Consider the following 16,049-nt stretch of genomic DNA (forward strand, 5'->3'; position numbering starts at 1 on the left):
ATCGCATCCACCCTACCTTCCACGTCTCACTACTCAAACCCTTCTCCCCCTCTACCCCAGGAACCACCGAACCGGACACGCCCCCTCCTCCGGAGATGATAGATGGCGCTGAGGTCTACCGGGTCCGCACCATCCTGGACTCGCGGCGACGGGGCGCCCGGCTCGAGTACCTGGTGGACTGGGAGGGGTATGGCCCAGAGGAAAGATCCTGGGTGGCCAGGGACGACATCCTCGACCCCTTGCTCCTCGAAGAGTTTCACCGCAACCACCCTAGTCGTCCCGCACCCAGAGGCCGAGGCCGCCCCCGTCGCCGTGGTAGGGCGTCAGGAGCCGCCCCTGGAGGGGGGGGTAATGTCAGAGAATCACAGTCACCTGCACCTTCATTAGCCAGATCCCAATCACCTGAGTACTGATTCCCCGCACCTGTCACCGGCTAATGAACAGCACTATATCCACTCACCACAAGCACTCCTTCCTCGTCCGGTCTACCGTTCACTACCCGAACCTAGCCTGACTTCTAACCTTGTCTTACTTACCTGCAGACCTCCCGATAACCCCCGCTCCAAGTCTCCACCGCTCCTGGTCTCCACCGCTCCTGTTCTCCACCGCCCCTGGAACTTCCTTGTCCTGGTCCTCCCCGCGGCAGTGCGCACCGCCGACTTCCCTTCCTGGATCCTGTCCCCGCTCCTCCGCTCAGCACTCACCCTTGCACCTATCCTAATAAAACCCTGTATTGACTTTACTCCTCCGTGTCTCCTAGTCTGTTCGTGACAGTCTACATTGTGAATGCAAAATACAGTTCGTTCCAGTGCACCTTATTAAAAGCATCTGGAAATATGTTGCTCAAAACCAGCAGGCGGTAAAAATAGAAACCGTAAATCTGTAACACCGTCTGCACCGCAATCACTGACCTCTGCTTTATGAGGCTGTGCACTGAAACAAAATATCTAAAGATTCTTAAATCAAGACACGTTTACTAAAGAAGCAAAATGACAGAAGATAAGAAGTCTTGTTTACTGAAAAATGTATTAAAATTAAGAGCATTTTTGCTTAAAACATGAACAAAATCTGGCTGTGGGGTTAAAAAATGTAACTTAATTCAAAGCAAAAACAAGATTATTTTAAGATTATAGTATTTTATTTCTGACCCCTTTGGCAGATATTTCTCTTTTAACCATAAATTTGTGATTTTGATACATAATTTTTCTTAGAAAACTAAATTTCATATCTTCAGTCATTATGTTGTGAAATGTATTTTTATTTAAGAATGCTTCGATGGGAAAACAAGACATAAACACGGAGAAAAATAATGTTGCATTCCCTTTGAATTAAGTTTAATTATTCTTACCCCATTGGCAGATATTTGTAAGTTTTAAGCAAAAACATTTTTTTGGGAACACTTTTCAATAAGGTTCATTAGTTAACTACATTAGTTAACATGAAATACAAATGAACAATACTTCTACAGCATTTATTAATCGTAGTTCATTTCAACATTTACTAATGCATTATTTGTTAACATTAGTTAATGCAACTAACATGAACTGTATTTTTATGAACTAACATTAACAAAGCTTAATAACTAGTGTAATAAATTAATTGTTCATTCATGTTAGTTAATACATTAACTAATGTTAACAAATGACACCTTATTGTAAAGTGTTACCATGTTTTTAGTAAACAATAGGCCTACTTCATATCATAATTTCGGGATGGGTGAAAAAACTATTTTTCAAATCTTTTGCGTTCTCTCGCAAAACTTGCGCAAAGTTTTGCGAGAGAACGCAAACATCTATGCGAGGGAACGCAAAAGATTTGAGAAATATTTTTTCCTCCCATCCCAAATTTTTTTCACCCACTCTGAAATCTTTCCACCACCATGAGCTCTAAGGGGCTCCGTAGTATCGTAATTATTACATAAATATTAATTAGTACCATGAAATTCTCTCAAAATAAAAAAAATAAAATATATTATGGAACAAAAATATATGATTGATTTTACTGAAAAAACAACACTTTTGACCGCGAACAACACAAGTGTGACTCCCAAATGAACAATGCCAGAGGGTTAGAAATAAATGTTCAAATACCATTATATTTTGGGTGAAAATCAGTGTTGGGGTAATACATTAGTAAAGTGAGTTATATAAGCAGATGTCTTTTTTTCAAGTAACTAGTAAAGTAATGCATTACTTTTTAATTTACAAGAAAATAACTTTTTCATAGTAACTCCGGTTTCTGTGTTTCTGATGTATTGAGTGACCGCTCTAGTGTTGCCATGTTGAGAGAAATCAGAGATTATGTGTGAACATGATCTTACTGTAGTTCTAGACTAAATATCATCATGTATTTACTCATCTCACCTGCACTAAAACACATTCAGTGTTCCTCAAAATCAATAAAAACACTCAAATGCAAATATAATGCAAACCTGCAATAATTAAATGTTAAATAATGCAAATATGCTTTATGTATTTATTCCCTTTTTATTAACCCTTTTTATTTACTGACTTTATATAAACATAAAAAAAAATAATTGCTCAAATAAAAGTGTTTTGCTCAAACAAGCCCAGCTCAGATGAGAAAATGTAATGCAAAAGTAATGTAACGCATTACTTTCCATAAAAAGTAACAAATTAACACAGTTACTTTTTTAGGAAGTAACGCAATAAATGCATTACTTTTAAAAGTAACTTTCCCCAACACTGGAGAAAATTAAACTAGTAGAACATTTAAGAAAGGTTTTAGAAACGTTTGAACAACTTTATAATCCCAACAAGAAAACTGGACATTTAACATTCTTAGAAATGTTAGAAACATTATATTTTGGGTGAAAATAATTAAGTTTTGTCATTTTTAAATATTGTTCTATTCACAATAAGAACACTGAACATTTTAACATTCTGTTGCAACTAAATGTTCAAATAATGTTATATTTTGGGTAAAAATAAACTGTGTTGTTTTAGCTCTGTTCCAAAATACAAATGATTAAGAGAAAGAAGTATAAGATCAGTGTTTTATAACATGAAATGAATCCCAGACTGAGCAGCAGAGTGCAGTATTGGTCAAGTGAAGACACTAAACAGGAAGCACACTATTAAGTGGCTCAGAAGATGTCATATAAAGTACTGAAGTGATTGTGTATTTCTGTAGTTTTTAATCATCCGGCTTCCCTCGACAAACACATAACATGATTTTTACCTTTTGGATTATTGCAGAAAATCAGCTCTGTGACCAACAAGAGGTAATGATTCTTACACATATTATTCATCATGATCATCATTAATGAACACAGCTTTTATTAATTTTGAAGCCTAAATACAATCAGCAGAAGTAGAAATAGAAACTTAGACTGTTTAATGTACTGTATTAAGAACGTTGTTTCTTGGTTATGTGAACGTTAGAGGAACATTTCATTCTATCATCATGAAAATGTTATAAGAACGTTCCATTTTAAGGTTCTCTCAACATTTAAATCACACATTTATTATATTTAAAGTTATTTTATGGTTATGTCAATACTTGAGAAACAATCCATTTTATAATTTTTAAAGCATTATGAAAATGTTATTCTGAATGTTTTTAAATGTTTCCAGTTCTTTAATATATTAAGAATGTATCTTCTTGGTTATTATGTGAACGTTAGGAGAACATTCCATTTTGGAAATGTTACGAGAATGTTACATTTGAATCATTTGGTTATCATTTTGAAACTATTATGAAAACAGTATTTCTGAATGTTTTATACATTTATTGAACGACCAGTATTTTATTAATTTTTCTATGTATTAAGAATGTTTTTTCTTGGTTATGTGAACATTAGAGGAACATTATATTCTACAATTTTGAAAATATCATCTGAACATTCTCTCAATGTCTAAAACAGACATTTTTTATACTTCAAGAAAAATATTTTTCTTGGTTATGTAAATAGAGAAATATTTACATATTCTAAAGCATCTAAAACACAAATATTTGTATTTAAAGAGCATTTTTCTTGGTTATGCAAACATTATACAAACATTCCGATTTATTATATATAAACCGTCATGAAAACATTATTTCTGAATCCAAAATATCTATTCCTATAATGCAATAAGAACATTTCTTCTTAGTTGAATGTTAGAGAAACAGTCCATGCGATCATTTAGAAACCGTTATGAGATTAAATTGTTGTTATTGAAGAACGTTACTGAACACAGTTCTGAAGAACATATTTTTCACAGTGCTTGCAACACCAAGGTCATGGGTTCGATTCCCAGGGAATGCATGGACTGATCAAATGTATATCTTGCATTGCTTTGGATAAAAGCATCTGCCAAATGCATACATGTAAATACTGTGCTGACATATAATATATGTGTACTGTGTATATTTATTATGTATATATAAATACACACAAATGCATGCATTTCTGAAAAAAAAAAAAAAAAAATATATATATATATATATATAATAAATAGACCTCGTACACACACATATATCATGTAAACAAAAGCTTTTATTTTGTATGTGATTAATCACGATTAATTGTTTGACAGCACTAAAATAAAGCAATAAATGCATCTAGACACAGATTGTTTTTCAGTGTTTGATCAACAATACAGTCTCCCTCTCTGACCCATAATGCACCTGGAGGTGTAACAAGCCACCGTGTACTTCTGCATTTCTCTCTCTCTGAATGTCAGCGAGTGTGTGTGTGTGTGTGTGTGAGCTGAAAGCAGATCTTCCGTCACTTCATCTGATATCTGGTTAACTTGCTAAAGCTGGCAAGCGTCTCTGTTTGTCTGTTTTCTAATCTTATCTCCAAATGACATCAGACTTCACGCAGAGAGCGATTCTCAGCTAAATTCAGTGTTCAGTGGCATCTAATCTCTAAATTTTGAGGGTTTAATTTAATCACTTCATGATTTGAAACAGACATAGAAAGCACAACAGAGATAAAACTATAGAAGCACGTTTCTAAATGGAAAAGGTAATTGCCACTTTTTATCTCAGAGTTCAGGCTTTACTTCACAGAATTCTGACAACGCATGTCTTTTTCCTCAGAATTGAGACTACACTTTGTAATTTGTCTTTTTCTCTGAATTAAAGTTTACATTTCACAGTTGCAACTTTTTTCTTAGAATTCTGACTTTATCACAATTCCAAGTTTGCATATCACAATTCTTATTTTTTTTTTGTTACAGAATAAAGCTAACTGCAACTTTTTATCTCCCAATTCAAATCTTTTTTTCTTGCAGTCGTGTTTATTTCTCATAATTTGGACTTTTCAAAGAATTCTGTGTTTATATCTCGCAACTCAAACTTCTCAGAAATGCAAGAAAAAAGTCTGAATTGTGAGATGAAAAGTCACAATACCTTTGTTTTATTCCGTGGTAGAAACAAGCTTGTGTAACTGGCTTTAATGTTGCCGACTGCTTCTGTTGAAAGGGATAAATGCATAAATGTAAATATGATTCATTTGATCTTCTTTAATATCATTTGATATTCTTTAATAGAAACAAAGACCAAAATTTACATTAACGGTTTTAAAGGGTTAATTAGTTCACCCAAAAATGATCATATCATTATTTACTCGTCCTCATATCGTTCCAAACCTGTATGACTTTCTTTGCTCTGTGGAAAACAAAATAAGGAAACAAACAGTTTCTGCTCCCATTGATTTCCATTATATGAATAAAAATATCATGGAAGTCAATATATAAGCTGAAAATATATTTGTGTGTTTCCGCAGAAGAAAGAAATGCATACAGGACTGGAACATGAAGGTGAGTAAATAATGACAGAACTTTCATTTTTGGGGTGAAATATCACTTTAAATTATTTATTGAAGTCTAGATACACTCTCTTAAAAATAAAGGTGCTTAAAAGGTTCTTCCCAGCGATGCCACAGATGAACCATTTTTGGTTCCACAAAGAACCATTCAGTCAAAGAACCATCTCTTTCTTACCTTTTTATAATCTGAAGAACCTTCTTTTGCCAAAAATAACCTTTTGTGAAACAAAGATGTTAAAAGTTCTTTATGGAGCCATTTAGGCCAAAAGGTTCTTCTATGGCATCGTGAAGCACCTTTATTTTTAAGAGTTTACATCCTAAGAACATTTCATAATGTTCTTAAGTTATTTAAATGTTTGTGCAAAGAGTAACTTTTTCTGAAAGTAACAATTCTATTAACAATTAAAAACACGTTAGATGAACGTCCAACTAAAACATGAAAAGAAACAATATTATTTACCCCATTGGCAGATTATTTTGCTTGTTTCGAGCAAAAACTCACTTAATTTTGACTCGGTTTTTCTAAAAATTTTTTACTCGTCTAGAAAATTCTTCTTGATTTAAGAATTTTGTACATATTTTGGCTGAAAACAAGACCAAAAATGTTTTTTTTTTTTGCAGTGTGAATAATGTTTATAGTGTTGTAAGAACATTATTAAACACCAGAGAACTTTGAACATGCATTCTATTAATGTTACTGTAAAAATGTTCAAACCTTTGCCATAAGTGCCCTGTGAAGCGTGGAAGCTCTGGATCTGGTTAATGAAGCTGAAGTGAATGTGGTTAAGATGTCTACATCACACGGAGATAAGTGGGTTGAAAGGCCAGGTCTCCTGAGCCTGCATCACATGCTGGGCTTAATATCATCAATGCAGGTTCAAAAAACAAGCATACAGCAAAGTTTATTTTAGAACAATGAGTCAAGCCGCCTGTGCAGCTGTGACTGATGTCTTAAGCAGCATTAGTGTCTTATATCATAATTACACACTGCCGGGACTGAAATAGAGCTCAGGCCAGCGCTGGTTAAGACCTGGAGCTCAGCAGAAATCATGCCCAGAAGACATCGAATCTCACACATTTGTATCACACCCAGATTCTCCAGATACATTTGGCCTTGTGTAAAAGGGCAAGAAAATGAGCAGGTGTTAATGTGCCGTAATGTGAGCGAACAATAGAGGCCATCGCTGTCTCTAACACAACAGTTATTGGTTTAGCACACATCCTAATAATCCACAGTCTCAGGGAACAGACCCGGAACGTTCTGACAAAGTGTTTTTTCTTGTTTTCTAGTATAAATATCTAAAATATCAAGATGAATTTATTGTACAAGTAAAATGACTTAAGATATTGTCTTGTTTTCTGTAAAAAAAAAAAAAAAAGTTGTTAGTTTTTCCTTAAAACAAGCTCAAATATCTGTCAATGGGGCAAGAATAATAATCATGTTTAGCCTTTGAATTAAGATCATTTTTCTTACTCCATTGACAGATATTTGTGCTTGTTTTGAGCAAAAACAATTTTTTTGAATTAATATCTTAAATCATGTTACTTGTCCAGTAAATGCATCTTGATTCAAGAATGTTTAGATATTTATACTAGAAAACAAGACAGAAACACTGAGTAAGAATCATTTTTTGCAGTGTAATGTTCTCAAAACATTAGCAAGAAAACATCATTTATACATTGTTTTGAATGTATGGATGGAACATTTTATTTCTGAAGCTTTTTAGCTAGTCTAACATTACTCCTTATTTCAAAATGTAAATATAACACTCAAAAAGATCATTCCCATAATGTCTGCATGCTCCTTTAACCTTCGTATATGCACGGAATTTAATTTTTAAAACATCTAAAAACTGGATTAAAAAAAAACAAATTCAAACAGCATTCAGAAGTAATGTTTTTATAACTTAATGAAACGTTAGCTAAATGTTCTTAAAACACATTTTTCTTAGCTAGGGAGTTATCTGGTCTTTAATAATGTTCTCAATGTTAGCACAAAAGCATCGTTCATAGAACATTTTATTTCTGAAATGTTTGAGTTGAATGTTTTGAATGGTTGAATGGTTTTTAAATGTTACGACTTGTTTCAGAATGTTCAGAAAATAACGTTCAAAAGTAACGTTCCCAGAATTGTAGTAAAATACTGAAATGTTCCTCTAGCATTCAGATGAATAAATTATTATATTTTTTAAATAAACTGGATGTTTTGAACTTTCAGAAATAAGGTTTTCATATTTTAACGGGAACATATTTTTATTAGCTGGGATGACACAAAATGAGGATGAATTTAAGATTTTCCAAGAAAAGTTTGAGCTAGATTACAACTGAAACAATCTACGTTCGCATGCATTTAATGATCGGTTTATAAAAGCCTTCATATAAACACCACAGTCAATCTGAATGAAATTAATAGAAATTAAATAATGCTTGTCCAAATTACTTGGTTTAAAATGAGAAACTAAATTCTTCATTTTCTTACCTAACTTATTTCCATTATGTTTAGTCCACTTAAATTTGTAAAAAGTGCCAAAGTTTTGTTTGCATGAAGTAATGCACGTGTAAACAAATATATGAATCTGATTGCAGCATTTCAGGTTCATATAAACAACACTTTCAGAATTCATAACGAAAATATAACTGTGAAGCAATTAATGCCGCATGGTTTAAGATATCTGTGCATTGACAAACATGAGAGATGTCGCCTCTGGTTCCTCTGAGCTCTGAGACACGTGTTTTAATGTGTCTGTCACTTGATGATTAGAGAGGTTATTTTGGATGTGATGGTCCTTTACAACATATGCAAGATGTTTTCCACCTTAAAAACACATGATGTAATGGATATCAGGTGTGATTGTTGGGAGTCAGGAGCTGTACATGTGAACATGAGACTGTCATCAGCTGTTTACAGTAATATCTTCATTAGTTTGCAGTGTCTACTGCTTCTTTAGATGCGATTCAAGCTGCATTACACTACAACAAATGAATATCTTCCACAGTATTTGTGTCTTGTTTTCCTCTGCAATACATTCATAAACCAAGATACATTTACTGGAGAGACTAAATGATATAATCCAGCTAACAGGGACCGTTTCACAACCTTCACAAATGTCTTTTAGCAGTTATATAAACGTTAGGACAAAACGTTCTTAAAGTCATGTTTATGGAGCGTTCTTATCATATTCATAACATACTCTGATCATCCCATGATGACTTTATTTGTGCTTGAGCGCTCTAAGGAACAACCTTTTAAAGAACCTTATAGAAAACTGGACATTTTAACATAACATTTTAAAAATAAATGTTCAAATAACGTTATATTTTGGGTGAAAATAAAATTAGTAGAACGCTGTAAGAAATGTTTTTTAGCTTTTAAATAATGACAAGAAAACTATACATTTTAGTGTTCTTAGAATATATATATATAAAAAATTGTTCAGATAATGTTATATTTTGGGTGAAAAAAAAGTCTAACATTATAAGAAACACTTTTGTAACATTTAGATAACATTCTAATCACAATAAAAAAAAAAAAAAAAAAACTAGACATTTCAATGTTTTCTAAACGTTTTGAAACAATGTTCCCACGATGTTTTTATAACCTACATTTATCACCAAGGAAGATATGTCTTGCTTTCTGAAAAATGCACCAAAATGAAGTGAGTTTTGCCTAAAACATGCACAAATATCTATCAGTGGGCTCAGAAAAATAGACTTAATTCAAGGCCATACAAGATTATAATTCTGACTACATTAGTAGATATTTCTCCTGTTTTCTTTTTTTCAACTTAGTTTTTTGATTAATTTTGTTACAAACCCCCCACAAATACTACAAAATATCAAATTATATAACATTACAGAATATACTTTCCCACCCCTACATTTATCAAACAGAAAATAACATAAAAAATAAGTTATAAAATAAAGTAATATATACAAATACAAAAATTAAACGCATTAATGTTATTTCATTATTTCTATTTAAAAAAACAAAAAAACTTTGGATTTCAAATTGCATAACATTCCACTTTATCTATTCACTAATTGCCTAAAAAGGGGACCAAACCTTTTTCAAATCCTCTGCTTTACCTTTTATTGCACGTAAATTTTTCAAGAGCAAGGACTTTTCTTTAATCCACTGTGAAAGAGCAGGTCTTTGGATGTTTTTCCATAATAAAACAATAACACGTTTAGCTTGTATTAAACTGAGCTTCTTTTTGCTTGCATTTACTGACATGCTTTCAGGATATATATATATATATACAAAGCTTTGATTCCAAAGGAATATTTTCTCGGGTCATTTCACAGACCGCAGATGTTTTTCTTGTTTCAGGCAAATCCTCTTTAGATATTTGTATATGGAAGAACACATTGTTTGCGGTGCAGAAGCGTCCAGCAGCTGTGAGGAGAGAGAGTGTTAGAAGTGAATGTGTGCCGCCCATCCCATCGAGAAGAGTCCCTTCTGAAATAAACCGAGGAGGAGCTCAGGAACATCATTAGAGGTGCTGATGACCCTCCAGTCACACTGGAATAAAGACTCGCCGTCTGGACGATGAAGATCACTCTTCCTCTGTGTGCTGATCTTTACACAGTCAGGTAAGTGAAGAGAGAGAACATGTACGTTCAGATCTGAGACGATCAGAGGTGTTTGATTGGTTTGTTCTCTTCACAGGAGATGAGTTCTGCTCTCATTCATGACAAACTCTTCATCAAGTCATTCTGGGAGCAAAAGATCAACAATCACAATCACATGACAGACACCGAAGAAGAGAGGATGAAGAGGAGCGCTCTCACCAAGTGAGTCTCAATTACATCACAATATAATATTACTGGCCTTTTATATTTATTATAAAAAATGACTTATTTAGTGTTTCTGTCTTGTTTTCTAGTATAAATATCTAAATATTCTTGAATCAAGATGCATAGTGTACAAGTAAAATCACTTAAGATAATGTCTTGTTTTCTGTAAAAAAGAAAAAAAAGTGAGTTTTTGCTTAAAACCAGCAGAAATATCTGTCAATGGGGTAAGAAAAATAATCTTGTTTAGTGTTTGAATTAAGATGATTTTTCTTACCCATTGACACATATTTTTGCTTGTTTTAAGACATTTTGATTATATTTGACTAACAACATTTTTTTAATATCTTAAATCATTTTACTTTAACAGTAAATGCATCTTGATTTAAGAATGTTTAGATATTTTTTTGCAGTGTAGAAGTGATATTTTTACTCTTTTTGTAACATATATGGATAATGATAACATAATAATTGCAAGTTAAAAGTAAAGAACGCTCCACACTCCCTATATTATATTCTTTCTTCTGTTTGATTGCACACATATATTATTATTATTATGATGCACAGTCCAGTGGCTCTGAGCTGATATTTAATATCTGTGTCCTGCTGAGAACAGAAGATTATCAGAGTAACGGCCCTCAAATTCAATAATCCATGTTGAGACGGCAGCAGGTGTACAAATATATTCAACCGTATTCCTCACATACAGTCAATTATACTCATGTTACAGCATTATTCAGAGAATTATTAAAGATACTTTTGATCTCACATCCAACCAACTATTATATAATACACTGACTTTATATATACTTGCCTATATGTTTGTGTTTTTTGTGTGTATATGCAAAGAAGGAATTAAATTAATCAAAAGTGACAGGAAAGACATTTATAATGTTACAAAAGACTTCTAGTTTTAATAAATGCGTTACTTTTTTGAACTTTTTATTCATGAGAATCCTGAAAAATTAAATGTATCACAGTTTCCACAAAAATATTGTGCAGCACAACTGTGTTCAACATTGATAATAATCAGAAATGTTTGTTGAGCAGTAAATCAGTATATTATTATGATTTCTGAAGATCATGTGACACTGAAGACTGCAGTAATGATGCTGAAAATACAGCTGCAGATCACAGAAATACATTACACTTTAACACATTCACATAGAAAACAGCTGTTATTCTAATTCTAATAATATTTCACATTTTTACTGTATTGTTGATTGAATCAATGCAGCCTTGGTGAGCAGAAACATTAAAAGAAATCCTACCAACCTCCGTTCATGTGCTTGAAACTATGTGGTGTTTTATCAGAAAGCTGTTTTTGGTATTGATTGACATGCATGAACTCTGCAGTAATAAGAGGTTGTAACGGTGTGATTTCAGACTGCGTGACGAGTGGCTCACCAGACTGGAGCTTCGGACCAAACATCTGAAGAATTTTGGCGACATTCGCGGGGGAAATCCAGCCCTGAACTAACAAGCAGATCTAACTGAGACACACAGATGAGTGCAGCTCAATAAACACACGGTCACTGACTGCTGCTCCGCTCTTTATTTCACACATTCACAGCGATGGAAACAGAGAGGATCTGGCCGCGGTGAACAGGTGCGATGAAGGACACGAGCGCTGGCATTTCACAGCCGCGTCGAAACACTGATCCGGACAAACAACTGACAGAGCTGCTGACAGACGGCGTCTTACGAGCCGCCCCTGTATTTCAGCGCTTGCTTAAACACAATCCATCATCAATAATTAACACAAACACCTCTGCCTCGCTGTTGGAAGTGTCAGAGGTCATCGAATATTACAAACTAAACAACAATCTGGTGCTCAAATGAAAGTCCAGCGAGAGTTTATAATGAAAACATACAGACGCCAACAAAAATCAGTCAAAGAGGAACCAAAACAGAGCCGTTTTACAAACAAACAAGTCATCTACTTCTTCTTCTTCTTCCCTTTCTTCCCTCCTTCTCCCTGCTGCGATCCGGCCTCGGCTCCGCCGCTCTTCTGTGTTCTGCTCTTCAGCTTCGGGATCATCTCCGCCACATAAAACATCACATCTTTCCCTAAAGACACAGAGAAAACTGATGTCATTTCCCTTTATTATACACCACAGTATGCGTTTCAGAAATATTGCATCTAAAGCCCGATTCGGACGCTAATTGTTTCTCAGGGGGACGCAAGTGACTGTCACCATATACAGGGGGTAGTTGCTGATTTAATTGCCGTCCGAATCCAGGACGTCTGTGTTTTTTCTCTCACCACCCCCTTGAAAATATGCTTGGAATAATAAGAATACATTTTACATCTTTACAGACGTCCATATGAGAAACAATTACCGTCCGAATCAGGCTTAAGACGCAAGGACACTAGGCGTCAAGATTAATCTAAATAAATGAGCATTTGGAAATGATGTTATTAATATGCATCAACCATCTTCCTATCCTATACGAGTAGTGCTTTTCAACAAGAGAGAAACTTTAAGGGTCCCTGCCGTTTCCAAGCAAAATAACAGTTTGATGCCATTAATATTAGGATTGTCATTTTACAGTATTTTTTTCCTATACTTTTTTTTTAAGTGATATTATTAGTGGTAATACAAATTACAATAATAAAAAAATAACTTATTTTATACTATACTATATATAAATATATACATATATAATAACTTGTTACTATTGTTGTTGTTATTTTATGTGCAGCCCTAAAAACAAGCAGAGCAAAGCTACATATATGCGTGTGTGTACAATTTCTCAGAATTTCAGTAAAATAATACAATACTAATATTTCTTATTTAGTTTTCTTATTTAGTAATTTTCCTGTTTTTATTTAGGATTAGGGTAATAATAAATATTTTAAATTATTATTATGATGTATAACAATTTCATATAATTTATCATTTGTATAACCACAAAGTTTTGGCCAAATCATGCAGCCCTAAAAACAAGCAGAGCAAAGCTGGAAATTCTCTCTTTATTTGCAGTCATGGTTTTTAATCAGAAAACCATTCATTTTCTCCTAAATCTTGCAGCCCTATTTGAAAACTAATTATTCAATGCAGCGAACGCATAACTCACTAGATGCAAACTTGTCTTGGCACAGACTTCCATCCTCAAGTTTGATCTGAATCCGCACTCTTCCTCTGAACTGAACGTCTCTGTTCCATTCACGCGGATACATCTTGTTCTGGAAGAGGAAATGATGTCACGATTTCACATTCACACTAAATACAAGAACCAGCGCACGAATAAACCGATGATCAGACCTCCACCAGAACATTGACTCCAGCAGCGGTGAGAACGTCCCGGATCTCAGCACACGACGGGTTCTCCACAGCCTGTACACACACACACACACACACTCAGATTAAACACACACACACACACACACACTCAGATTAAACACACACACACACTCAGATTAAACACACACACACACACACTCAGATTAAACACACAAACACACTCAGATTAAACACACAAACACACTCAGATTAAACACACACACACACACTCAGATTAAACACACACAAACACACACACACACTCAGATTAAACACACACAAACACACACACACACACTCAGATTAAACACACACACACACACTCAGATTAAACACACAAACACACACACACACTCAGATTAAACACACACAAACACACACACTCAGATTAAACACACACAAACACACACACACACTCAGATTAAACACACAAACACACTCAGATTAAACACACAAACACACTCAGATTAAACACACACACACACACTCAGATTAAACACACACAAACACACACACACACTCAGATTAAACACACACAAACACACACACACACACTCAGATTAAACACACACACACACTCAGATTAAACACACAAACACACACACACACTCAGATTAAACACACACAAACACACACACTCAGATTAAACACACACACACACACACACACACACACTCAGATTAAACACACAAACACACTCAGATTAAACACACAAACACACTCAGATTAAACACACACACACACACTCAGATTAAACACACACAAACACACACACACACTCAGATTAAACACACACACACACTCAGATTAAACACACAAACACACACACACACTCAGATTAAACACACACAAACACACACACTCAGATTAAACACACACACACACACACACACACTCAGATTATGAACAACACCAGCAGCAACACTCACCTTCTCTGCAGGTATTCTTCTTCCTTCTGCTATGGTCTTTTTACTGTTGATGTATGACGGATAGATGCACAGAAACCTGGTGGGAAAAAATTATATAAATAATGTGTGTGAGAGAATTTTTTTTATTTATATATAATTTAAAAAATAAAATATATAATCAATGCATATTTAACAAATGCTTAAATAACTATAAATGTTTTAAAATTACATTTATAAAATACGTACAATATGTAAATATATATATATATATATATATATATATATATATATATATATATATATATATATATATATATATATATATATATATATTATATACACACACACACACATTTAAATATTTAAATGTAAAAATAATTATATATATATATATATAAAAAATCAATGCATATTTAGTAAATTAATCTTAAAAACTATAAATTTCAAAATTATATTTGTAAAATATGTCAATATTATAAATAAACACATTACATATACATATATACATGTACATATAAATACATAAAGTACTTAACGTAACAATACATATAATTATACATACATGTGTGAATAAAAAAATATATAATTTAAAAATACATATTTTCAAAATAAAATATATAAATCAATGCATATTTAATAAATATAAATTCTTAGTTATCTAATTATACATTTCAATATTTTATTTAACACTTAAAATATTACATGCAAATATTATAAATAAATATAAATAAAAATGTACATATACATTATCTTAAAAAATACTTAAATGTAAACACACACACTCTCTCTCTCTCTCTCTCACACTCTCACACACACGCGCACACACACTCTCTCTCACACACACACACACTCTCTCTCACACACACACACACTCGCACGCACACACTCTCTCTCTCGCACACACTCTCTCTCTCTCACACACACACTCTCTCTCTCTCACACACTCTCTCACACACTCTCTCACAAACACACACTCTCTCACACACACACACACACACACTCTCTCTCTCTCTCTCTCTCTCTCTCTCTCTCTCACACACACACACTCTCTCTCTCTCTCTCTCTCTCTCTCACACACACACACACACACTCTCTCACACACACACACACGTTACTCCACTGAGTTTGTAACGTTAGTTGAATGGTGTTAGTCAGATATATAAAGTACAATATAATACTTAAATGTAAACACACACACACTCTCTCTCTCTCTCTCTCTCACACACACACACACACACACACACTCTCTCTCTCTCTCTCTCTCTCTCACACACACGCACA

The 16,049-nt window shown here is 33.8% G+C and overlaps 2 protein-coding genes across 2 annotated transcripts in view; one reads left to right on the forward strand and one right to left on the reverse strand.

Annotated features, from left to right (window-relative positions):
* Positions 1-10,451: 10,451 nt before the first annotated feature.
* Positions 10,452-12,053, forward strand: LOC306849901 (protein FAM240B-like; the record flags this gene model as incomplete). Its single annotated transcript, XM_079385279.1, has 2 exons — positions 10,452-10,573; positions 11,960-12,053. The coding sequence occupies 2 exons, from the start codon at positions 10,452-10,454 to the stop codon at positions 12,051-12,053; spliced, it is 216 nt and encodes a 71-aa protein (XP_079241405.1).
* LOC306849900 (signal recognition particle 19 kDa protein-like) overlaps positions 11,463-16,049 on the reverse strand; it is a 5,495-nt gene continuing 908 nt past the window's right edge. Inside the window, exons 2-5 of the mRNA XM_079385278.1 lie at positions 14,790-14,865; positions 13,843-13,914; positions 13,655-13,763; positions 11,463-12,643 (exon numbers count right to left, since the gene is read on the reverse strand). Of these exons, the coding sequence (XP_079241404.1) occupies positions 12,513-12,643; positions 13,655-13,763; positions 13,843-13,914; positions 14,790-14,865 (388 nt within the window). The 3' untranslated portion in view covers positions 11,463-12,512. The remainder of the gene's footprint in view (positions 12,644-13,654; positions 13,764-13,842; positions 13,915-14,789; positions 14,866-16,049) is intronic.

This window comes from Barbus barbus (genome assembly GCF_936440315.1).
Source record: "Barbus barbus genome assembly, chromosome: 29".
Classification (NCBI taxonomy): domain Eukaryota; kingdom Metazoa; phylum Chordata; class Actinopteri; order Cypriniformes; family Cyprinidae; genus Barbus; species Barbus barbus.